General features: G+C 34.9%; 1 protein-coding gene and 1 long non-coding RNA gene across 2 annotated transcripts in view; one reads left to right on the forward strand and one right to left on the reverse strand.

The window, feature by feature from the left end:
* Positions 1-18553, reverse strand: part of LOC123869293 (ATP-binding cassette subfamily G member 4) — a 27670-nt gene extending 9117 nt beyond the window's left edge. The window contains exons 1-2 of the mRNA XM_045912152.1: positions 18198-18553; positions 994-1164 (exon numbers count right to left, since the gene is read on the reverse strand). Coding sequence (XP_045768108.1) covers positions 994-1164; positions 18198-18411 — 385 coding nt within the window. The 5' untranslated portion in view covers positions 18412-18553. The remainder of the gene's footprint in view (positions 1-993; positions 1165-18197) is intronic.
* Positions 18554-21935: 3382 nt separating this feature from the next.
* LOC123869295 lies at positions 21936-26027 on the forward strand. The gene is made up of 3 exons (XR_006796855.1): positions 21936-22598; positions 23996-23998; positions 26017-26027. It is a non-coding gene; the product is annotated as an uncharacterized LOC123869295 (long non-coding RNA).
* The last annotated feature ends 557 nt before the right edge of the window (positions 26028-26584 follow it).

A 26584-nucleotide genomic window follows, 5' to 3' on the forward strand; every position in this document is an offset into this window, starting at 1 on the left:
TATTGTTTTTTAGTAAGAGGAAAGTGCAACATCCACATAAACTCAAGAGAATTTCAGGATATCAAGTGAAATTATGTAATGAACCTACATGTAAAGCCGTTTCATATGATACCCCTCTCGGTATAAGTTAAGGTTTGACGACGAACGGACGGATGGATGGAGAAAGTCGCACCACGGATTCTATTTTTACAATTTTAGTACGGAACCCTAAAAAACGTCAGGAACCACAGCAAACTTTGGAATTCTATAATGAATCATGACGCAAAGTAAATAGGTACGTTGTGTCTGGGTTTGTACTTTGTAGGTATGTCTCGTACTTTTAATAACATGGAATATTCATCTCAATATAACGACTTTGACCTAACGTCTCGTTGCAGCCAGGAAGGTCAACACGCGGTTGAACTCATGTTTTTAAAACAACTGCTTAAATTAAAAGATTGTTTTTATCCATTTTTAGGGATCCGTTCGTACCCGAAGGGTGCCAACAAGATTCTATTTACTAAGCCTCAGCTGTCCGTCTGTCTGTCTCTTTGGCAGCGGGTTGTATCTAATGAACCGTATTACGTAGAGAGTTGAAATTTTCACAGAATGTGTAGGTATGTATTTATTACGGTTCACGAGATACAGCCAGCTGACAGACGGACGGACGGACGGTCAGCGTAGGCTCAGTAATAGGGTTCCATTAGCACCATTGAGGTACGGAACCCTAAAAAGTAGCCGAAAAATCATAGAAATCTATGATTTTCCGGTGACTTTTTTTTAATTCACTTTTCCGGGTACTAGAGATTGTTAAAAATCTACATCCACGCAGATGAAATCGTGAGCAACCTAGCATGTACTTCAAAGGATCTTAGGGTGAGACTTGGCTTAGACTTAAAACAGAGTTAAAACGAGACAGAGGTATATCTCTCACATAAATCTGTCTCGTTTTAACTCAATCTTAATCTGAGCAAAGTGCGCTCTATATTAGATTTCTGCCTTAGATAGACTTACTCATAATTCTCCCTCGACCATTGATGAATATGGCGCCGCCGACGCCCGTGGTGCGGTACCCGGACAGCACGTCCAGCAGCGTGGACTTGCCGGCTCCCGAGGGGCCCATGATGGCGATCAGCTTCCGCGGCCGAAGCCGACCGTTCACCCCATGGAGGATTTGCTTTGTACCTGGAAAAATTATAAATACACTTTTAAGTACTATATCTACGTCTTATACAGGCTTTAACCAGAACGCTAGCAAAAACGAAGACAGGTGTTAGTACTGATGATTACTGAGAAGATACCATAAAAAACTACGTTTTTTTTTTCAAAAACCTGTATTCTTTTAAAAGTTCGGAATATATTGTACTTAATTAAAACATCCGACTGACGCTAGAGGTCAACGAACGTTCCGTAAATAGGTCACTCGAAGTCCTAGCCTCGTCGTATGTGGGGTATTGACCCAATATTGCAACCTATACAATACGGGTTTGAAAAATACTACCAAATCTAAATCACCAAAAGTACAAGCTATGGCAAAACGGTATAAGTTTTTGGTAGAGTTTTGGTTACACCCTTTATGTACTATGAACTTAAACAATTATCGTCATAATATTTTAAATCAAGCTATACGTATTTAAACCTCCCTCTTTATCTATTGACGAAAACTGCATTGAATTCCGTTGCGTAGTGAGGGTCAGACATCGGAAAGCGACTTCATTTTATACTATGTAGAGATTAATAAGATAACACAGAAGAAAATACACATAATTATTTTGTTTTATATGTATAATAATATCATATTCCATGCTTTTGCTTTACTTACGCGCTTGATATCTTATTGCCTATTCAATGATAAATAATTATAATATAGTACCTATGTAACAGCTATGATCAACTATTCCAACTCATCTATTATAAAGTTTTCCAAGCATTTAATAACAGATCAGAGTCCATTAGACGACGAGATAATAATAATTATAGTTAAATGTAAATATTGTCATGATCGCTAACGTTATTAAGAAAATATTTAGATACAAATGCGATCAAAAACGTGACTCGGTGTGATTTAAAAAAGCCGCATATCACTATAAAAACTCAAGGATAGGCTATATTTTTATTCCAATCAAATCCATCAAGCTGCATGCGTCCACAGCTGGACATAGGCACACAACGTGCTGGAGGTCGCGTTGCACTGCGTTTGTCGATACACGGCCTGTACTCCAGAACACGTCTGCTCTATTTTGGCCTGTTTGGTCCGTGACAGATATGAAATACCTATCCACTTTTAGTTAGATTCAAATGAAACCAAACCACACCCAAACTATGTCTGTGCGGTAGCGCTGGCGCTAAGAAAAACCTACCTACAAACTACTAGCTAGGTACAATTAAACCGTCCGTCGGTCCCGATTAGTATAATCACATCTATAGAGACTATTTTCGATTTTTTGAAATAAATGAAGTTATATACAATAAAATTTTAACAGAACTTTAAGGTTTTGACTGCCATTTTTTTACTGATATAAGTAGGTATGAACTACAATACATTTATTTAACGAATACAGTGAAAAAGGAATAAACTAAACAACTAAACTAAATAATAATAATAAAAATAATGAACCTAAAACTAAAAAAAAAAACCTTAAAAAATATAATATAATAATTTTATATATAGAGACTATTATAAGTGCAATTTGACTTAGTTATTAGTTATACGAACTAGCTTTATAATAGGATCGCTGGCATAAGTCTGTATGAGCAAAGTCAAAGTGCGCTCTGTAAAACTCAGAGTGCGCTTCCACTGACGCGGAGTGGGGTGGAGTGGAGCCACAGAAGTGGAGCGGAGCGGACCTAAGAGACATGTAGAGTCGTATTCTAAGTAGGTGTCTAGACTATCTAAATGGAAGCTCACCGCATTATTATCTCATATCCCCCATGAATTTAAAATAGGTCACAGTGTCACGGCCCTTATCAAGGAGAAATACGTTGCAGAAAGAGATAAAAAATTACACTAAAAGTATTTCTTTATATTATTTGACCTATTCCAAGTGTGTAGAATGTCTTGTCTTCCGCAATTCCTAAGGAGATGATAACCTTTCTGTGCGTCACTTGTTGATCTCTACGCTACTCTCTTTGTAGGGTATAATATGTATAGTTACACCTAGCGACCCGCCCCGGCTTCGCAGATATTATGTACAGTTATCGTCATATTCAAAACAATATTAACTTACGGATACTCTTGAATTACTCTATCTATTGGTGAAAACCGCATTAAAATCCGTTAACTACGGTTAAAAAGATCTCCGCGTGCATACAGACAGCGGGAAGCGACTTTATTTTATACAATGTAGAGATTTACATTAAAGAAGCTTCGATATTTTACTATTTTGTTTTTAGGTTTGAAGTCGAAATTAGTAGGGTACATAGTTTGAAACACCAGTAAATGTTGGGGTCCCAAGGTGTGGTGCTAGTATGTTGGCGACCTCCTCGTTTCAAAGATTCGATTTACAATATTTTTTTTAGTTTTTATTCCCTATTTTATAGAAACAAGGTTACAAAAACCCCCAATTAAATAAAGAATAAAAATAGTTACAAGGTTTGCTTCTGATAATATTGTAATAATAATATAATTATTGTAATATTTTGATATCAATGATGGACTTTGGACTTGGCAGATAATAATTGATTCGTTGAATAGGGTTAGGTAGGTATGTAGGTAGAATTGTTGACCTACATTTAGTAGGTAGATACTAGGTAGGTACGTTTTGAAGTTAGAACGACATGTCTCAGATCCTTTTGTCATCACTGGCAAAAAGCTCTGTTCCTGGACTAGCACCGTAATTCATAGTCAAGGTAGGGGCTTCGTTAGAAGACGATTCAGACACATACACATGAGACGTCGTTTGAATAGGCCTCTAAAGAACCCCCTATCTTAACTATGAACTACTTTTCCATGCTTGATTATGTAAGGTGAAACATTTCTACTGGACAATATTATGTAATAATATCTCATTGTAAACAAGTGTAATTTAAAAATGTATAACACCCCCGACAAGTGAACGTACAGTAACTAGAAAAGAGCTGATAACTATCAAACGGCTGAACCGATTTTCTTTGATTATAGCTAAGAACACTCTCGATCAAGCCACCTTTCAATCAAAAAAAACTAAATTAAAATCGGTTCATTAGTTTAGGAGCTACGATGCCACAGACAGATACACAGATACACACGTCAAACTTATAACACCCCTCTTTTTGGGTCGGGGACTAAAAATGTTTCTGCAAATAAACACATTGAATCTTGAATCTTGAATTTCAGTGTATATGCCCTCTGGCTCTACGATATATTCATTATGCGATCACCGCTAGTACAACGGAAGATTGCATAAAACCGCTATTAGGAAACTATTTTTGTTGCATTGCAAACTAATCAGTAATGACTATAGACTATTACAACACTCTTACATATATGGGTAATTAACAAATACAAACGATTTTTATCGCTTCTTGATAATATTAAACCGTGGCCTGAAAATTGTATATATGTTGACAAAACGTTTATGAGTAATATCCCTAGTGATTGTAAAAGGTATGCTCTTGAAAAAAGCATACTTATTAGTGTTTTCGCCATGGATTTCTCACTCTACCTTCAATCTTTTGATTCATATAATGGTTAGCAAACTGTTTATAATAATAAACATGTTTATTTCTGAATACCTATAGGTCTTCTAGGTAGTTGTGCAACAATAAGAGTTTCCGGGCAAAGTTCAAAGGTTCCTTTTATTTAATTGTGATTAATAATTTAGTGTGCGTCATGCATTCATAACTAAAATAATAATAATTTTATACCTAGGTAGTAATAGGGCTTCGCTGCAAAAGTGTCTGATATGCAAATGATAAATGCTATTGTTTATACATACAAGTTTGCCTAAACGCTGTCAATTCTGTCGAGTATCGGATAATATAATAAATCGAATCACTTAGTTCGCATTTTAAAACTCGAAGTCTACCAACGTTTTCGAGATTTGTGGTTCTTGTACTCTGCTCTCTTCACTATCTATACTCCTACCCATAACATTAGAAATGCGAAAGGGTTTGTCCTTCAATCACGTCACAACGGAACAACGGATCGACGTGATATTTTGCATGGATACCGGTAAAGACCTGGAGAGTGGCATAGCCTATATGCCACTTTTTTCACGGAAAATCAAAGAGTTCCCACGGGATTTTTAGAAACCTAAATCAACACGGATTAAGTCATGGGCATTCGCTAGTTTTCCTATAATTCTGTCTGTGTGTGTCAGTAAAATGACAAAGTAGATACTCGTAAATTAGTTATTTTGAAACACTTTACTGTGCTTTGTTTAATCTCAAAGCTGCATAATCTTATAAGATAAAGGATCTCCGTACACAATACAACAAAGAAGTGACAATTGTTATTCTTGAGAGTCGGAATTGTCTGAATTAATTTCGTCATTGCTTCCTTATTGTGGGATTTATTTATGCGGCTGTAATTAATGCTTTGTATAGTGGTCTGTGCTTGTAACTATATAGTCTGGCATACAGACTAGACTCTGGTGTCGGCCCATACGTCCGTCCGTCTGTCCGTTTAATTCGTATTTACACAGATTCTGTATATTACGTTCAAACACCCAAATACGCACGCATATAAAACAATGCATGGTTTTTGGTATACTTAACAGGGCTCTCTCCGTCACTTACTCCATACAATCGTAGTTCCAATTTCATTTGAATATAAAGCAACCAAAGTCCATGAAATTTTGCAGACATATTCTAGAAACTAATATCTGTGCCTGTGGTGTTTTAGATTTTTCTATAAATATGTAGTTTCAAAATTACAGGAGCTCAAAGATTTGAATGCTAATTTTTTGCTGGGGGGTTGCGCACATAGGCGCCAAGAGGCTCCCTCGGGCTTTTTAGTTATAGTTTTAGTTATAGAATTAGTTGTTAAGCTAGAAATAAGTATCTACTAACATAGTTTAAGTGATTTGTCATACTAACACAATTATGGGTCTAATGGCCTGAAATAAAAGTTTATTTATTTATTTACATATTTATTTTATTTTTTAAGACCGCGTAACTTTGAAACCGAATATTTTAACAGAAATCTTTAAAACCGCAGGCATAGATATTAGTTTCTTGAATATGTCTGCATTTCATGGACTTTGGTTGCTTAATATTCAAATGAAATTGGAACTTCGTTTGTATGGAGCGAGTGACGGAGAGACCTCTGTTAATATAATATGTTTTTAATAATAAATTGCCCAATCTTTCGCTTTTCCGTCAGTTTCGCAAAGGTTTCCCTGAGCGCGCAGATTTCGGCGCGGCCTATATTCCGGCGCGGGTACCGATGACGTCACGCGTTCACTGACACCACGATAACTGTTATTTGTGTAATGAACAAACCGATGAGTGCAACACGTGCGTCCGCGCACTCGTTTTTGCAATGACCATTCTCACAATAGATATTGCGGTAAAAAATTGCAACGCTACGGATACGATACGACATTTAAAACATCGTTGCAATTTTTAACTAGTTTTTAAATACGTCTATTCAATAACTCCGCGATAATTTTAAAGAGAAATCAGTAGACTCATCACTTACCATGAGGTGAAATCGCAATTAACTTATGTGTGAATAAAATACTTAATTGAACAGTCCGAATCAGATGTCGTGATTATACCGAAAACGCATCGAGCATGCTGAAGAAATGCGACTGTATTGAAGTCGTCAACGTGTCGTAATCGTTAAGTGTAAAACTAATGTTTATCTTTGTTGAGTGTCGAGTGGTATCGGGTAAGGACCTTTTATTTGTATAACAATCGACAGCGATATAACAGCAAACAAGGCACTAATCATCAAGAATCCGTGAGTTATTGTTAGCTCTGCCTTTTTGCCTACAATCGTCGGCTGGGTGAGCCTATTGTACAGAGAAGAAATTTCTTATTAGGTAAATATTAGGTACCTAAGTAGGTACCTAACTGCACCAACTGCTAGACAGCTGTTTCAAAAAGATTTGAGGTCTAACTACACTAGTGCTCTTTCAAATTGCGCTAAGACCAGTAATCTGCAAGTACTTACGCACTTTCATTGCGTTAGACGCATGCGCAGACGTATGCGTGTGAGAATAGGCTTAGGTACCTACCTGTAGTTCGCTGGCGCATGCATCAAACCCTGTGGTGCACGCAATAACGCATGCGCTCTCTTACATTCTCTTCCTCGTTATTCTGGACGCTTTTGGCACATGGAATACAAGTCACATTTCCAAGCAAGACGGTCTAAAACTGTGCTAAGCTAAAATTGAGTCCAAAGTTAGTGATTTTGATCAAAACGGTACTTATACCTACTCATTTCAATAAAGTTTCTGAGCAAAGTTAAAGTGCGCTCTATATAATCTAGATCTCATTCTGAGAGGAGACCGCGTTATCAGTAGTAGACCGGCCCGGTGACGTGTTTACAGTTTGAGAAGAGTTGATATAGAAACTATATAATATTATATACCTACCTAAGTACCTAGAGATAAAATATCATTCACAGTAAGCGAATAGGTGTCAGTTGTGCGTAATCAAATGAATCGTGGAGAGATAGGCGTAATCGCCGATAAGGTCATGTCCGGGATCTGTGGCAGTTGCACCCGATGTTAGTTATTTGCACTGTCGTGCTATATTTGCATCCGATATCAGCTGGTCCACAGTTGACCATTTTGCCCTTGTGGTAGCCTGTATGTATAATATCTACTAAGTACTTAGGTATGTCGTGATAAAGTGGTGGAAAACGCGTGGTGACTGGCGAAACTGCAAATTTCTACTTAGACACCACAGATTTCAAAATCTATACATTACTTTTTTTTAAATTATTAGCCATGGTAATCCATACTAATATTATAAATGCGAAAGTATGTCTGTCTGTCTGTCTGTCTGCTACCTTTTCACGGCCCTACAGTTTAACCGATTTTAACGAAATTTGGTACAGGGTTAGCTTATATCCCATCCCAGGGACGGACATAGGCTACTTTTTATCCCGGAAAATCAAACAGTTCCCCCGGGATCTTTAAAAACCTAAATCCACGCGGACGAAGTCGCGGGCATCCTCTAGTAATGAATAAATGGAATAAATAAATGACAAAAAACATTCCCCTTTCCCTTCCAACTAAGCGTAAAGCTTGCGGTAGGTATGTAACTATTTAAGTACATAATGTTTATGGGGACAATATAAATCGCAAAATATCCTCATAAGTCTACTTTATAAAAAAAAGCAAAACAAGTGAAACTCTTTCATTGTATTGTTATGAATTTGCGTATTCATGACTCACCCATTATCACACTCAGATAAAACAAAGGAAGGCTGAAATCCCCTAAGGTTATTTACAAGGACATTTTCGTCTTCTTCGACCTAGCAATTTCCCGGGGTATTATAAACTTAGATAAGAATACCTCAATTCCTTCGAAACGTTCGCTATAGTAATAGACTTATGAATTCATAAGTCACCCAAAATAATAAATCACGCGGTCATAAACTTTTAAATATTTAAAATATTTAGAAATTTCGGATTTACAAATTTATTCTGATTACATCCCCATCAGAGCGAATTATTTCCACTAAGAAAGGATTTTGAGAAAATCTCAAGCGTTTTTAAAAAAATCACGCGGAAGAAGTCGGGTAAATAAAATAGTAGGATTATATTAGTTACATTTTGAAACTTATTTCACCTACTTACTTACTTTTATTGCAAAAAAAGGGCATTTATTTTTACAAGCAAATAAAATTATTGATCAATGATCACATTTTGATTTACATAATCACTGATATTGATTTTATTGATTACGTACGAGTAGGTTACTTCAATGATTTTTGAACATTTCATCGTTGATAACATTGTTTCTAGGAAAAAACTCACATCCATTATAAATATCTACCGTTTAAAAAAACGAACCATTGCAAGTTAAGGAATTATTATATGTTTTCCGTTTTCAGAAATATGTTTTCAGATAGAAAAAGCAGTGATAATAGCCGAGCGCACACTTTTCGGAGATAATAAATGTGCGTTTTAAAGCAATTAGGTAGGTACCTAGGCATTACTTGCTTTAACGATGAAGGAATAAATCAAACCAAATCAAAATATTTCTTATTCAATTAAACTTTTACAAATATGCATCTACCACTAGTTCGGAATGCCTTTCTTATCGAGATGAACCAGCTAGAAACTCAGCCATTGCTATTTTCAAAGATTTGATATACCTACAATATTATGCCAAAAGTAATTGAAGTCCCGCGTATTGCTGGCAATCTCAATCAATCGTGAGCAATCGTGAGGAAACCTGCATGCCTCAGAGTTCTCCATAATGGTTTCAAACATGTGTGTAAACTACACTTGTCCAGCTTGGTGAACGATAGCCTACCCCTTCTCATTCCTAGAGGAGACTCGTACTCAGTAGTGAGCCGGCGATGAGCTGATGATGATGATCTTTTCAGGAAGCATCTGTCCGGAAAAAATTAGAAAAGTATTTTAATGAATACTTCATATTACTAATCATGAGCTGTTTGTAGGAACTTTACCACAAGGTTGGCACGATATCGATACTAGGCACTACGTCTTGTTCGCACTAATAATGTAGTTAGTTGCCATGTAAATGCCCATAAATTATCACAAAGAATATTGTATTGTAATGCAAGGTTAAGGTGATCGCACACCGCGAGACTACGTGCAAGAGCCGCAAATAAGCAATGCATTTTTTCAGTCCCTAAAATGGTCAAGTTAAGTTGATTACATCAGATGTTTTGATGAAAATATGTTGATTTATTCATCAGTACATGTCAGCAGCACTGATATGATGATTCGCGTCATATATTCCCGTTATGCTAACTTTACTATCACAAAACTGCTCCTGTTACCATTGGAATACTGAAAAATGGGTTACTTGCAATGAATAACAAACCATGTTCGTATACTCCAAAATAAAACCTTTACCGTGGTTCCGTGGCAGGCGTGCATAAATTATACTCTACAGCACGTGTTTTCAATTCGAATAAAGCTCCTGTTTCTTTGAAGCAGTCAATCACGACAGGCTAAAATCGCCTGGTATACAAAACGAACCAACCAGGAGCCTGTGGTGATTTTCACAGACATGAATTTCTGGCCTTTATTTTTGAATGACAATTGTTACAATCGGTCATCTATGATTTGTCATTGTCACTGGTCACTTGCGGCCCTGGCGGCTCTTGCGCCTCTTGCAGCTATGTGCGATCACATATTTTAATGCCCATAAAGTATGATCTGTGTGCATCAGTGTATTGTAGTGCAATAGAATATCAAATTTAATTGCCATATCAAATTCGCTCGCGATCCTATCCGGTTATGTGGACTTTACACTGCAGATTATCTTTAATGGACTTAATAGCATGCTCGGCGCATAACTATAACAAGTACCTATTACACGTCTTTAGTACAACAACGATTAAGTTCTACACCTTTATGTATTGGCGTAAAAATCGATTTTGGAATTTATTTCTATGGGCGTAAAGCTGAGTAGCTGACCTAGTTAACAGGGCTCTCTCCGTCACTCGTTTCCACTCGTTTCATACAATCGTAGTTCCAATTTCATTTGAATATTAAACAACCAAAGTTCATGAAATTTTGCAGACATATTCTAGAAACTAATATCTGTGTCTGTGGTGTTTTAGATTTTTCTAAAAATTTGTAGTTTTAAAATTACAGGGGCTCAAGGATTTGTATGAAAAATTTTAAGACCGCGTAACTTTGAAACCGAATATTTTAACAGAAATCTGGAAAACCACAGACATAGATATTAGTTTCTAGAATATGTCTGCAAAATTTCATGGACTTTGGTTGCTTAATATTCAAATGAAATTGGAACTACGATTGTATGAAACGAGTGACGGAGAGAGCCCTCTTACAGTGGTCATGACTCACTGTTGAGGTAACAGAATAAGGCGACCAAAACCGGACAAGTGTGAGTCGAACTCGCACCCAAAGGGTTCCCTACCATCGTTTAAGATAATTAACTTACTACGACACGACACTGTGTCCTTTTTATTTTTTTTACGGCAGCAATAGAAAATAAAAACATCACTGATAATTTCAACTCTACTACATATTCGAGATACTAGGGGCCGCTGACGATAGACGTACGGGCTACGAAGGTTTAGTTAGGGTCCCATTAGGGACCTTTGGGTACGGAACCCGAAAAACAATAATAGACCGTTATCATTAAATTATTTTGCGGGTCATTTAAAACACAAAACGATAACAAATTATTACTGCCGAAAATTATTAATTTATCTAAAAGATAAACTGTAAAATGTAGGCCACAATATTTTTATTTATCAAAAATGAATAAGTACCTAATACCTATGTACCTACCTAAATTGTGAAATCAGCTTCTAAGTAATAATGAAATACGATACGAGATTAGTGTTGAAATAAACCAAGCGTAATTAGGGTTACCAAGTCTTTTCCAAAGGTCTTTTTAAAATCTATTTAGGTATTTTGAGTTAAATGGATTTCAATATTTGTTCACTATAGTGTTAGTACGTTCATCGCTTCCCTCATACTTCCAAACAAAATATATCTAAGCTAATATTATAAAGAAGTAAGTTAGTAGGTATGTTTGGATGTAGGAGGTAGGTAGTCTCCGAACTCATGCGATTTCAATAATTCTTTCCCTGGTAGATTTAATCTATACCACCATCATATTCTCAAGAGCCACAGTTTTATGATATAAGTTTAGTATTTATATTATTTTTTTTTAAATTATAAATAGTAAAAAGCAATGATGCCATTTCTCGTTCAAAAAGCTTATCGTTACTTATGAGCCTTCAAAAGTAGTTTCGATAACTGCAAAGTGGTCACTATTATATGGCATCAACAGTCGCTATACGAAAGAAAAAAGACATATCTCGAATTTCGGCTAGGCGACGCATGGCAGACTGTGGAATAAAGGTGCCCACGCACTGGAACTGAGCTGCAGCTGAACTGCGCGTCGCATCAGCAACGGCAGTGACGCGCGTACCGCGTAGCGCGTCACTGCCGCGCGTCGCGGCTGGAAAGAATATCGTTTATGGTCAAGGCATCGGGCGCGATTCCCAGAAGATGTAGGGTTGAAACCTGCCGGTCCTGCAATTTTTGATAAGTATGTATTTAAAAATCATTTAGATATAAGTTTATTTTAAAACTATGCAAGTGTGCAACGAATTTTGAAAAAGTTAATAATCACACTAATATTATAAAGGGGAAAGTTTGTATGTATGTGTGTGTGTATGTTTGTTACTCCTTCACGCAAAAACTACTGAACGGATTGGGCTGAAATTTAGAATGGAGATAGATTTTACTCTGGATTAGCACATAGGCTACTTTTTATCCCGGAAAATTAAAGAGTTCCCACGGGATTTTTAAAAACCTACATCCACGCGAACGAAGTCGCGGGCATCAGCTAGTATAATATATAAATGAATGAGGGTACTTAATTTGGTAACGGTAAACTCGCTCCAAGTTTAACACACTTTAGATTGGAACTAGATCACGAAGAGTATAATTTACCAGATGCTCAGATGAAAGCAACTATGGTACATAGATAAAGCTAAGTCTGCAATTATGTATGCAATTTGCATGCAATTTCACCTCATAGCCGCAGCTTAGAGTAAAAGTTAAGATATCCATATCCAGATCAGAAATCTCATATCCGTAATAACTAATAACCCTAATTTGGAGTAACAGGTCGTGTGTTTATTAATTTATTGTTTGTCTATTAAAAACTTTCTTGAAAACTACTAAGTCAAGGTAGATGAATTATTTTGGAACTAAGAAGTAGGTTGCTTAACAGGGCTCTCTCCGTCACTCGTTTCTTACCATTTCATACAATCGTAGTTCCCATTTCATTTGAATATTAAGCAACCAAAGTCCATGAAATTTTGCAGACATATTCTAGAAACTAATATCTGTGTCTGTGGTGTTTTAGATTTTTCTAAAAATATGTAGTTTTAAAATTACAGGGGCTCAAAGATTTGTATGAAAATTTTAAGACCGCGTAATTTTGAAACCGAATATTTTAACAGAAATCTGGAAAACCACAGACATAGATATTAGTTTCTAGAATATGTCTGCAAAATTTCATGGACTTTGGTTGCTTAGTATTCAAATGAAATTGGAACTACGATTGTATGAAATGGTATGAAACGAGTGACGGAGAGAGCCCTCTTAATATTACACATGTTTCAATTTTCTACTAGCTCGCTGGATTAGCTTATTTGCGCGATTCTTCGTCGATTTAGGTTATTTTCACACCACTCGCTCGACAATGCCTTATTATAGACCTGTTATCTAAAGGTACAGTCTAAAGATACAGTATGTCTTCCTATGGCATATTATTTTGATTATATTGTCTCGCGAGGTGTGAAAAGTAGAGTATTGAACTTGGGGGTAATGCTGTCTTTGTCTTGGGCGCCCCTAAACCCCGTGCTTCACTCAGGAATCTAGAACACCCTCGCTACGCTCGCAAGTTACTCTAAAATCCTTGAGATTTATCCCTTAACGTAAGACATTAATTACCCTCATGTTGAATGAAAAAGTTGCAGAAAATCTAAATTTAGATTAGAGAAAGACAACAGAATCGGCGCCAATGTAAAGGAAAATTTTAAAATAGTTATTAGTTGAATAAGAAGAATTTAGCTCGTTTAACTAGAAGTTAATGCCCTTGGCCTGAGTGCAAATAAAGCCACCTAGGTCACACAATAATTATGATACTAGACTAAAACTATTTATTCGATTCAATACGATGCTCTCCCAGCGTAGTGGAAAAATGATTCACCTTGCAAGAAGTATCTACCTATTGAAGTGAGTTCTACCTAGTGAGTTCGATTACTGACTTAGTCTAAATGAAAAACTATGTTTTATTGGCCAACAAAAGTTTTCGTCTATCTTTGGATCAAATGATAATATTACTATACTTACTCATATTTTTAAATTATAGATAAGTAGGTACTACAAAGAGTTCCCGCGGGATTTCCAAAAAATATAAAAATTGCCGTGACTAAAACTACTTGTATATGAGTCTGTAGGTACAGGCTACTCTACACCTGCCCTGCATTTTAATGTATTTTTTGCAGGTTAAGCAATATTAACCACTGTTTGATGTTTCCTAGAATTCCTTGAAACCAGTAAATACATTATTAATACATTCCTAGAATCTATATTTCTTCGGCTGACATAAACGATAAAAGCACAGAATACGTAGAGTTAAATGCCTACTAACATACAGTTTACATTAGATACTTAGTAAATGTTTTTTATCTTATCATATTAAGTTTGTATCATAGTAGGTACCTATAATATAATTTCAACAAATAAAGGTCATATCATATGTGAAGAATTTAATAGATAATAATATTATGATATTATTAATATGAATCTTTAGTTGTATTCACTAAAGTGTAAATTGAGTGTAAAGAATGTTTCAAATACAAAATATTTTATTTGAGCGAGAGTTTATATTATTTTGTGATGTTAGATCCTCGTAGAATGTCTACGAACAACTATTATGCTCTTTGTCTACGCCGTAGTAGAAACGTCAAATAGGAGAGCTACGTCACAGGCTACGTGCGTTCTCGGGAGAGGCGCGGGCGTCCAAAATTCTTCAGTTCAAAATCAATTTAGTATTATGAATTATGAAGTAATGCCTTATTTTCTAAGAAAAAGTGTTAACTTTTAATATATTATGTACGAACTAGCTGATGCCCGCGACTTTGTTCCCGTGGATATAGGTTTTTGAAATTCCCTGGGAACTCATTGATTTTCGGCCATAAAAAGTAGCCTATGTATTAATCCAGGGTAAGTCTATCTACATTCCTAATTTCAGCCAAATCCGCCCAGTAGTTTCGTGTGATTATACAGCCATACATACAAACTTTCGTGTTTGAAATTAGAGTAGGATAAGGATAGTCTTTATATGTATAGTTTGACTGCAATTTCATACTTTAATTTAATTTCATTTTGAAATAAACCTTACCTAAAATAATTTATAATTATAGCGTTGCGATTTATCGGTGCAAATAGATCTGCATCGATAAATGGATCGTGTATATGTGACAAAATAATAAATCACTGTAGATTTTTGTAATCGGTTTGCACTTTGCACAGTTCATCGGCGGCAGTTGGAATTTTTATTCGATAAAACGAACCCATCCATGTGATGCGACTTAGTGCGTTCGTACGCTACACCTACTTATTTCAGTACTACAAGGATCAATTTCAAAAAGTAGTTATTTGTCATTTGGTGGAATTTCTTATTATTAAGTTTCTTCAAACTGTGATTTATTGTACTTCTTGATATTTTTCACACCCCTATCAATACCATTAAAAATATCTCAATAAACTTAAGAAAAAACGTGTTTAAAATTTTGATATCACCGAAACGAAATAACTAGCCAGTAGCCTCCGAAATGAAAGAACCTATCAACCGAAATTAAAATCTTATTTATTAGGTAATGTTTTGCACTTGAAATAATTCAAACAATATTATTATCACAATTGCAAAGGGAACGAACATTTTGGGTTGATAGAGGTTTTTGAACACTACAAGAAAAATAAAATGAAGTCTCAACTAGCACAGTTTTTAACCGACTTCCAAAAAAGGAGGAGGTTCTCAATTCGTCGGGATCTTTTTTTTTTTTTTTTTTTTTTTTTTTTTTTTTTTTTTTTTTTTTTTTTTTATGTATGTTCCCCGATTACTCAAAGACCCCTGGACCGATTTGGAAATTTTTTTTTTTGTTTGAAAGGGTATACTGTGCAGGTGGTCCCATATAAATTTGGTGAAGATCTGATGAATATCTTTGGAGATGGAGAACAGAACTCCTCAATGGATAAGAGCAAATTGCTCGCGATTAGTGTAATAGCTTAGTAAACAGTAGGGTTTTAACTGGGCATAGCATATTATAGTACAGTGGGGCCACTAAAAATTGTGAAATAAAAAATTTTCAAAAGAAAAATAAAACCGACTTCAAAAACCAAAAACACTAAAAAGTAGAAAATAATTTTTGTTTAGCTACACATGTAATGTACCTAGGTATGAAGTCGGGCGAGTTTCACTCTTGGATTTCTAATTTTGTTTTAATATGCTCGCTCGACTTCATACCTAGGTACATTACATGTGTAGCTAAACAAAAATTATTTTCTACTTTTTAGTGTTTTTGGTTTTTGAAGTCAGTTTTATTTTTCTTTTGAAAATTTTTTTAGAAAAAGTAAACCTCTACAAAAATAAGGACATACGAGTATTATTATTAACGGACCTCAATAAAAGGGGTTTGCTTTTGAGCCGGTAGAATAAACAAATAACACAAGACAGTATAATAAATAATTAATTAGCATGTTGTTTACATTATGTGAAATAGTACCTAATTAGCTAACAAATTCTAAGTTATTAATCCTCTTTAGTGGTAGGTACCTCGCTTCATGACTCCGGTCGGGTCCTTTATTTTTTTTTTGTTGTTTATATTATTTTAATTTTGTTTGCTTGTTTTTTTTAATTAATAAAAGAGTGAGTGCCTTCAGTTTGTAAGATATAAGAAAGACCACGTAACTTTGAAATTACTAATATCTTTATATTTCTTACATCTATAGAAAGATAAATAGGTAAAAGGTGCCAACGTGGGTCCTAGTTTCATTCGATAACGTATCTTTTGTATTATCTAGGTAGGTATTATGAATTATCAAACTTGCCTAATTGTTGTCGACCACAAAAATAATAATACGGTCATTAAAAAATACTATAATTGATGTTTTATTAATTTTTATATGTATTTAATAAATGCTTGACTTTGGTTTCGTCAGAGTGAACTGTGGTCTCTTGTGGTAACTTGAAGTTAACTTACTTGTTTACTTACTTTTCCCAAGTTTCCGATGATATCTACTGTGCCGTCGATATGTTTTGTCAATGTCATTTAATTAATATAACTTTTTTTAACCCCCGACCCAAAAAGAGGGGTGTTATAAGTTTGACGTGTGTATCTGTGTATCTATGTGTCTGTGTATCTGTGTATCTGTCTGTGGCATCGTAGCGCCTAAACGAATGAACCGATTTTAATTTACTTTTTTTTGTTTGAAAGGTGGCTTAATCGAGAGTGTTCTTAGCTATAATCCAAAAAAATTGGTTCAGCCGTTTAAAAGTTATCAGCTCTTTTCTAGTTTTCTTGTAGAAAAGAAGGTTAGATAACCGTTTAGGTTCATAATATTATGCCATTTGACAAACGTCAAGCTGTCAAGATCGACGTTGCTGTTTGATACATGATTATTTATTTGAAAATGATGTTTTGGAAAACTCAGATACTTTGGACTAGTTACTGTAACCTTGACTTGTCGGGGGTGTTATAAATTTTTAATTTACACTTGTATAATAAAGTAGTAGGCATTGGCTTAACAGTGAGGATACTTTAGTGAGGATAGGTTTTTTAGGATGGGAGGTTTGAGTTAAGTGTACTTTTTAAGCTGTTAATAAAAAAATTGTTGTGATCAGTCAGGCTAAGCTACATGAATAATCTGAAAGAAAGCTTTTAAACTGAAAGAAACTGGAAGAGCTTTTTAACAGGGCTCTCTCCGTCACTCGCTTCATACAATCGTAGTTCCAATTTCATTTGAATATCAAGCAACCAAAGTCCATGAAATTTTGCAGACATATTCTAGAAACCTAAACATAATATCTGTGTTTTAGATTTTTTTTAAATATGTAGTTTTAAAATTACAGGGGCTCAAAGATTTGTACTTATGTGAATTTTTAAGACTGCGTAACTTTGAAACCGAATATTTTAACAGAAATCTGGAAAACCACAGACATAGATATTAGTTTCTAGAATATGTCTGCAAAATTTCATGGACTTTGGTTGCTTAATATTCAAATGAAATTGGAACTACGTTTGTATGAAGCGAGTGATGGAGAGACCCCGCGGAACCTCTTTGTTTACCTGGGATAAAAATTTCTATCCCATATCTTTCTCCAGGTAATATTAAAGCTTTGTTCCAAAGTTAATTTAATGAGAGAGGCGAACTGAAGTACCAAATAAAGAGATGATACAGTTTCGGGTTTATCACAGTAAACAATATTAGTATTAAATACGGATGTCTAAGCAAGAGATAAGAAGAAATGTATCGAAGAAGCTTACGTCACAAAAGAAAAACGATGCAGTAAATAGGTACCTTTGTTTATCCCGAGTGAGACAGTGTATGTGACGTTTGAAAACTGGATGTCAACCGGTTCCCTGGAAGGTATCCGGGAGAGACCAGAGCCTGGTGCCTGGACCGGACTGAGGGCCTGGGATGGGCCCGGGGCGATTACAGCCTGAGATCTCCCGGCTTCATCAGTCTTAAAAGAAACACTGCTTTCCACAATTTGAGCTCCCGCGAGCATCATTTTTCCGGCGTTTCGATTTCAATTTTCGAAATGCGCGCGCGAAATTTTCGCGTTATTCGTTTTTACTTAATTAGGGAAATTCGCGCGTGCTGCGCTGTACACGGCGCGCGATTGAATGCGCGTGCGCCGCCGCGCAGCTATCGGATGCCTTTTGTCTTGTAAACAGTAAGTATAGTAAATAATCAGCTGTGTCAGATCATAACCAGGCAAGTGCTAACGATTATTTTTTTAATGTAGAGCTAAAAATACTACCTACTTTTTTATTGCAAGATAGGCTTACGCTTAGCGACAATCATGCTTAGTGAAAAGCAATGATGACATAGATTTATCATAGTAGGTAATTATTAAACTAAGAATGATGTTGTTTAAATACCTAGTTTCAAAGATATGTACTGAAATCTTGAGCTGGTGTGTGTATCAAGATTTTTTCGGTTTATTTAACTAATTCTTGATCGTCATCTCACGAATCACGACTCACAACTAATATGGATAGTGATGGATGTACAAGTTGGATGAACTACTAAAATCCTTATTTATTAGTTAGTAATATGTAAAAGGTAGTAAATGATGGCCGCGAGGTCATCCGCGTGGATTTAGTTTAAATAAAAATCCCGTGGAACCTTTTTAGTTTTCTGGGACAATAAAGCCTATCTACATAACTTATGTCCGTCTTAGGTATCATGCAAGCTGTCTATCAAGAAAGTCACTAGACTTTCTTTAAAATCGGTTAAACGGATTGGTCGTGAAAACGTAACAGACAGACATACAATATTTTATTTGAGCTACAATAGGGTAGGTATAAAACATCCCTTCTATGCGTTCAAACAAAAACAATACAATCGGACAAAAATGTCGCTTACAATGTTTTGGTTTAAATAGCGATCGTAATAAGTTAATAACAGTATCGCTCTAATTTGTAAATAATGGTTATGTTGAACATAAAGACTATTATGTGTCAAGCGTGACACGTGAAATGAACACTAAACAACGCATTGACTGTTAACAGGGCTCTCTCCGTCACTTACTCCATACAATCGTAGTTCCAATTACATTTGAACCAAAGTCCATGAAATTTTGCAAACATATTCTAGAAACTAATATCTGTGCCTGTGGTGTTTTAGATTTTTCTAAAAATATGTAGTTTTAAAATTACAGGGGCTCAAAGATTTGTATGTAAATTTTTAAAACCGCGTAACTTTGAGACCGAATATTTTAACAGAAATCTGGAAAACCACAGGCATAGATTTATTTCAAGAATATGTCTGCAAAATTTCATGGTATTTGGTTGCTTAATATTCAAATGAAATTGGAACTACGTTTGTATGGAGCGAGTGACGGAGAGACCCCTCTTAATTACAATAAGTAGGGACGTTGAGACAAAGAACGCGAATATTCAAGGCGTATGCTATAGAGTTCCTTTGTCATCAATATTCGAATTTTACCCATATTATTTTACATCTTTTTAGGGGTCCGTACTCCGTACCCGAAGGACGCCATCGGGACCCCATTACTAAACCTCCGCAGTCCTTCAACGGACTGTATTTCATGAGCTCTTATAGGTAGAGCGTTGAATTTTATACAGAACGTGTACCTACTTCTATTGCCGCTATAACAATAAATAATTTCAAAAGTTTAAAATTATCCTTGTACGATGGTAAGTACCGGCCCTTCGTGAGCGAATCTCGGTGGGAACGGCATTCCGAACCAGTGGTAGATTATTTCGACGATTCAAAAGCATTGTAAAAGTTCAATTGAATAAAAATATTTTGAACTAGCTATGCCCGCGACTTCGTTCGCGTGGAATAGTGACTTTTCGGGCAGCATATTTTGAATTACATATACCGTCGTTTGGGTAGCTAAAAATTTGTTCGCCGTGATTCTTTAAATTGACATAACTTTTTTATTTATGAACCGATTGACATGAAATAAACACTAAATATTAAGTGAAGCTTACTACAATATATTAGTGAAAACTGTATCTAAATTGAATAAGCCGTTTCTGATATTAGCGTGCACAAACACACAGACAAACAGACAAAAAAAAATTAATTACAATTTCGGGTTCGGCATCGATATAATAACAACCCCTGCTACTTTTTTTTTAATATATTTCCATTGTACAGACACCACTTTTCTACAATTTTATTATATGTAATATAGATTTGTTTATATTATACTAAATCGCTTTTTAGACAAAATATTTTACAAAACAATAATTAAATTAATTCTTTGTCATAGTTTTAAGCAATAAAGTTGTTTAAATAAATAAATAAAATAAATTAAAATATCAGTGACTATATGTGATATTGGTCAAGAAGCGAAAAAATTGCGGCCATAGGGTTGGGTAAATACATAAAACCCAAAGGTCAACTTGAGAACCTCCTTTTTTAAGTCAGTTAAAAATAAAATTATACCTGCGTCATACCTTCCATGTACATGCAAAATAAAAACAAATTGTACTGTATTTTGTAATTTTTTAATAGATAGATCTTCAAAGTTTATAATTACCTACAATATTATTATTATTATTAATTATTATTCACGGAACAGAAAAAACAGTGGAAGTGCTAAGTAGGCGTGGCACGCGTGCCACAATTAAGCATCGTTATGCTTAACTGCTGATCCCAGTCGCGTTCTAACATCGCGTGGAGTTGGTAGTCTCGCGACAAATTCATATTGCCCTGGCAATGCCGTACTGTTCCGTTTTGGAGTGTAAAAATGATAGTAGGAGAAAAAATCTTAAAAATGGAGGTATTTCGTATCATCGGTAAGTAGGATTTTCATTGTTTTCTAATAAATCTTAATTTATTTCAATTTACTAATATTTAATAGAACGGTTAGTCAAAATCAACCTTAAACCATTAAGATAAAGTTTATTTTGGATTGATTCTATTCAATAGCGCTCGTTCGCTACTCAAGTAGTGATGTGGCCAAGTCGAATATTGAATTTATCGATTATATCGGTACAAGGAAATAAATAGTAAAGTAATAATTATAATTTATTAATGAGTGAGACGTTGCATTGATCACTAAATAGACATCAGTAGTTCCTTTAACCTTCATTTTAAATATTTTTAGGTTTCCCAAAGATGCAAGCATCAAAGAGAAATGGATAGATGCAACGAGTAGAGTTAATTGGATACCAACCGAACTGTTCGTCAGCTGTTGAAAGGATAAACAGAAGTAGTATGTCTCAAGATATGTCACAATACGATCAAATTGAGGACGATTCAGAAATTGAAGAACTAGGAGGGCACTTTTCTGATTTCAGTAATAAAGCAATAGGCCATATTGCTGGTTACATTGCCCGAATGTTAATGAAAAAAATAAACTGTGATGTCTGTGTTGACGCATTAGTGACACATCATTTTCAACCAGAGATTTTCGAAAAGAAGTAGCGATAACTCAAATAATGCGAAAGTTCATAGGAACTCTATTATTTAACGATATTGAATTCCCATCAAATTGGCGAATTTCCTGCGTCCAATCACGTTACCGATTTGATGAAGACAATATTCGAAAAATATATAAATTTTCGCATACATCATTTATTAAAATTAAAAATAAGACTTTAGAAACGCCAGTTTCTTAACAAATATGTTTTATTTCAAAGGCAATAAATAAAATTTTACTATTTTCATACGTTGCAGTATTTATAGTGCATACTTGTAAAAGGCATGCACACATACCAGCACTTTTATTCAATTTTATATTTACCTTTTTCTAATTTTATTTTAGCGAATGAACAAAATAACGCGTATCTATCGATATCGATAGATAATTCAATGAGCTACGTGGTGCGGCCTTGGCTGAGTAGCATTAGAAATCGACCGATCACGGCAATGTCAACCATATTTTAAACGCAATTAAGTTTATAATTGCTACCACTTAGAATACCGCCATCTATGGTCAAATAGCGGAATTAACTGGACAATCAAATTTAGTGTGACTATAGCTCGTAAGTACGTTCTTCCGCTAAAGCAAAATAAATCTTATTTCTAGAACGTCAGGGTTTGTTTCCAAATCTGTGACGTAGGCTAGTTTTGACTAAACTTAAAACGACAAATCAAACGGTTTGTTTCTTTGTAGTGCAATATATGTTTATCGGTATATTTGTATGAGTTTGGCGACAGCGGTTCCTATAGTAATTTTGGTGCATTGCACTTCCACTGTTTTTTCTGTTCCGTGTTATTATTAATAAAGCAACGCCACCTATTATCAATCTATAATACCATCTCGAAAAAATGAAGTTGCGATGGAAGTTAGAACAACACGATAGATTGATCGTTGAATTATTAAATTCGTTGCGTTCTAATGTAGCATGATTACGCAAGATGGCGATATAAATTGTCTAGAGCTTAGCTTTAATAAAATTGTGAAGCAAATAAAACGTTAGAAAAATAATACTGATGTTCATTTCATTTTATTTTTCACAAGGTTCCCAACATACCTACTCGGCCCTTAACCACAGCCTTTTGCCCATCTTGGATTTAAATCCGAAAGTTCGAAAATTTAAATTCTAAAGTTGATTTCAAACTACGGAATATAATTATTATTACATCTAAGTGTGAACAGTGACATTAATTATTATTAATAGTAGGGTGAGCGATATTTATTTATTACTAGCTGTGCCCGCGACTTCGTTCGCGTGGAATAGTGACTTTTCGCGCTTTATATAGCCACGGACGCTCAGGCGCGAGGCGCCGTGATTCTTTAAATTGACATAACTTTTTTATTTATGAACCGATTGACATGAAATAAACACTAAATCCTAAGTGAAGCTTACTACAATATATTAGTGAAAACCGTATCTAAATCGAATAAGCCGTTTCTGAGATTAGCGTGCACAAACACACAGACAAACAGACAAACAGACAAAAAAAAATTAATTACAATTTCGGGTTCGGCATCGATATAATAACAACCCCTGCTACTTTTTTTTTATATATTTCCATTGTACAGACACCACTTTTCTACAATTTTATTATATGTACATAGATATTATATTCCGTAGTTTGAAATCAACATATAAAGGAATTAAGTGCGACAAATGCAACGGATTGACTGTTGCATAATCATGGTAGGTACAGGGTCGGAAAAGTACCGTTATTGAAAAATCATTTTCATTTTTAAAATACGTTTAAAACTTGTTTAAGACTCTCGTTTTTTTTTTGTATAAAAAAATACATAGAGTACAAGTATAAATTAAAAATTTATAGCACACCCCGAGAAGTGAAGGTTACAGTAACTAGAAAAGAGCTGATTACTTTCAAACGGCTCCGCTGAACCGATTTTCTTGGATTATAGCTAAGAACACTCTCGATCAAGCCACCTTTCAAACAAAAAAACTAAGTTAAAATCGGTTCATAAGTTTAGGAGCTACAATGCCACAGACAGATACACACATCAAACTTATAACACCCCTCTTTTTGGGTGGGGGGTTAAAATATGCGGTGATAGGCTCAGCCAAGTCAGGGTGTCCGGGGTTCAATCCCAACACGCACTTTTAACTTTTCGGAGCTATGTGCTAAATATTATCTACTTGCTGAGGAAACCTGCATAGTAATAAGTAGTGCTATAAGAGGCCGTCACCTTTACCGCCCTTATGAGTTTCGGCCCGAGGCTTTGAATGTGTGCGTGTATCTCACAATGGCACTGTAAGCTACACTCACACATATGCTTATATGCTTATATGCTTCTATGCTTCTATAAAGATAGAAGCTTCTATGACCATATAAGACATAGAAGCATATACTTCTATGACCTGCACATCACTGATACTCAGTACTTAAGTATTGAAAAGTTCACCTGTTGCTGCTCTGGCGCCCCTTCGGAGTCGTCTTCAGGTATGCGATCATCATTACAATAAGTACCTTATAGGTAAAGTCTGTTCTCTAGCATAGTGTCGGTACATCCGCAGCCGCACTTAATGTACCTATTGCTTTTAGTTAATTATTTTTTCATGTATTGATTAAATAAATGTTTTTATTCTAAGCAATAAAATAGAATAGGTATTATATTATTCATAGAATTATTGTAATAAAATACGAATATAATAAACACAAGTTAGGTAGCGACACTGTGTTAGTGAACAGACTTTACCCGCTATTCCTGTATTACCTACTCATTACATCAGTCACGTTTTTATCAGTCATATCACGCGATTTAATAGCAGGTAAATTATTGAAAATTGGGTCCTATAAAAAATCTTAAAAAAATGTAGCTGAGATGATTGGTATCTAAATAGGTATCTTAGTGACCATGAAAGTAGCCACGGCATCAAATTCAATTGAAGTACGTTATTGAATTATTATGTGGATATCATTTTGGATAAATAAAAGAATAACTAAAGGTCAAGTGCGAATCCGAATCGCACGCGAAGGGTTCCGTGCACCATGGTACTAGATAATAAAACCTATATGGTACTTCCCGTTGACCTAGAATCATGAAATTTGACAGGTAGCAATGTCTTATAGCACAAGTAATGGAAAAAATCCGAAAACCGTTAATTTGTGGTTACGTCACAAAAAAAATATTAAAATGTGTTTCAATTTTCAACGTTAGATAACTATACCAAGAGGACTATCATACCAAAAGGCTTTACCAATACATTCTAAAACACATTTTTATTTATTTTTATCACACACACACACACACACACCCGTTTCCGTTATATAAAGAAAAAAAGTAGGTAATAATGTTTGCTGTACGTAAATGTTAATATGTAATAAACAGGCTTTATAGCAATCCAGCTAGCACATTAAAATTTAATTATCATAGTAAAATTATTTATGTATCTAGGTACCTGTTAGTTACCTACCTACTTACCTAGCTAATTAACTCTGCAATCTGCATACAATGTAAATTCACCAAACTGCTGCACTTATTATCAAAATATGGTAGGTATATTTAGGTAGGTAGATTCGGGAAAATATTGGCGTGTGAATATGACCGTAGCCTACAATATTTCTATTCCAAAAAACTATAGTGGGATTTTAAACAATAATATGAAAATCATAACTTTATGTTTATATGTAGGTAGGTATATAAGTAATGTAAACAAGATTTTTTTTGTTGATTATAATCAACATTCTACATAATCTTGGCCAAGTTCAAAATACCTACTTCATATTATAGTCCAAATGATTAAAATTGATTTATATTCATACATCGCAAAAAAATAAAACAAAACCAGCACCTATCAAACGTAAAATAAACACTGTTTTGAGACTTGTATCCTTAGTGCGAGTTTGCACTTCTCGATATACTTAATAGATTTGGATTATCGATCAACAGGATGGCTTGAAAATAATATGCCCCGGTGTCATTCTTATGAACGAAGTAATATGCATAAATGTACCAATATGATATGGGCATGTAATGTAGAGGGAAAAGAGGTAGATATATCACTAAAAGAATGTTAAATATGCATGTGGAATCAAAAAAGAGAAGAGGACGACCAAAGAAAAGGTGGATGGATTGCGTGAAAGAGGATATGCGTAAAAAAGGGGTAGATGATACATTGATGGATGACAGAAGAGAGTGGAAGAAGAAGAGATGTTGTGCCGACCCCACGTAACATAGGATAAGGTCTGGAAGAAGAAGAAATACCAATATTTAATATCACCAATAATAATGTTGTAATGTCACCAATATTTTTGATAATAATATGTACCTAAGTATATAGGTACCGATTTTTCCGAGATTTCTAAACCGATTTGTTTTTTTTTGCAATATAGAGGAAGTTATCGAGATAACCCCATAAACATTCTGGATCTAACTCTACTCTGGATCCAACTTTTTAACTTCAAAAGCACTGGAAAGTGTTAAATATTTTGAATTATGTCCTTACTTCAAACAAATTTACCAAATACAAACAGAATCAATAAAAAAATTAAAACTTAATTTTAGGTAAAGTAAATCCAGATAAAGCACGAGAGAAAGAAAGTAAACTGCCAACAGTATTGCGTACGAGAGATAAGGACATAAGGCAGTTTTCTTTCACCTTACTTTAGTTTTTGAAGTCAGCACCAGATTAAAAAGGGGAAAATACTACTTAGTACACGAAGAACTTGGTGAGGATTTCAAAAATGGTTAAAATAGTGCACAGATTGCATTTTGCTCTATGTGTCAACTGTCATATAAAACGTACGATTTTAGTCCTTAATCTAAG

The sequence above is a fragment of the Maniola jurtina genome, chromosome 11, assembly GCF_905333055.1.
Source record: "Maniola jurtina chromosome 11, ilManJurt1.1, whole genome shotgun sequence".
Lineage (NCBI taxonomy): Eukaryota > Metazoa > Arthropoda > Insecta > Lepidoptera > Nymphalidae > Maniola > Maniola jurtina.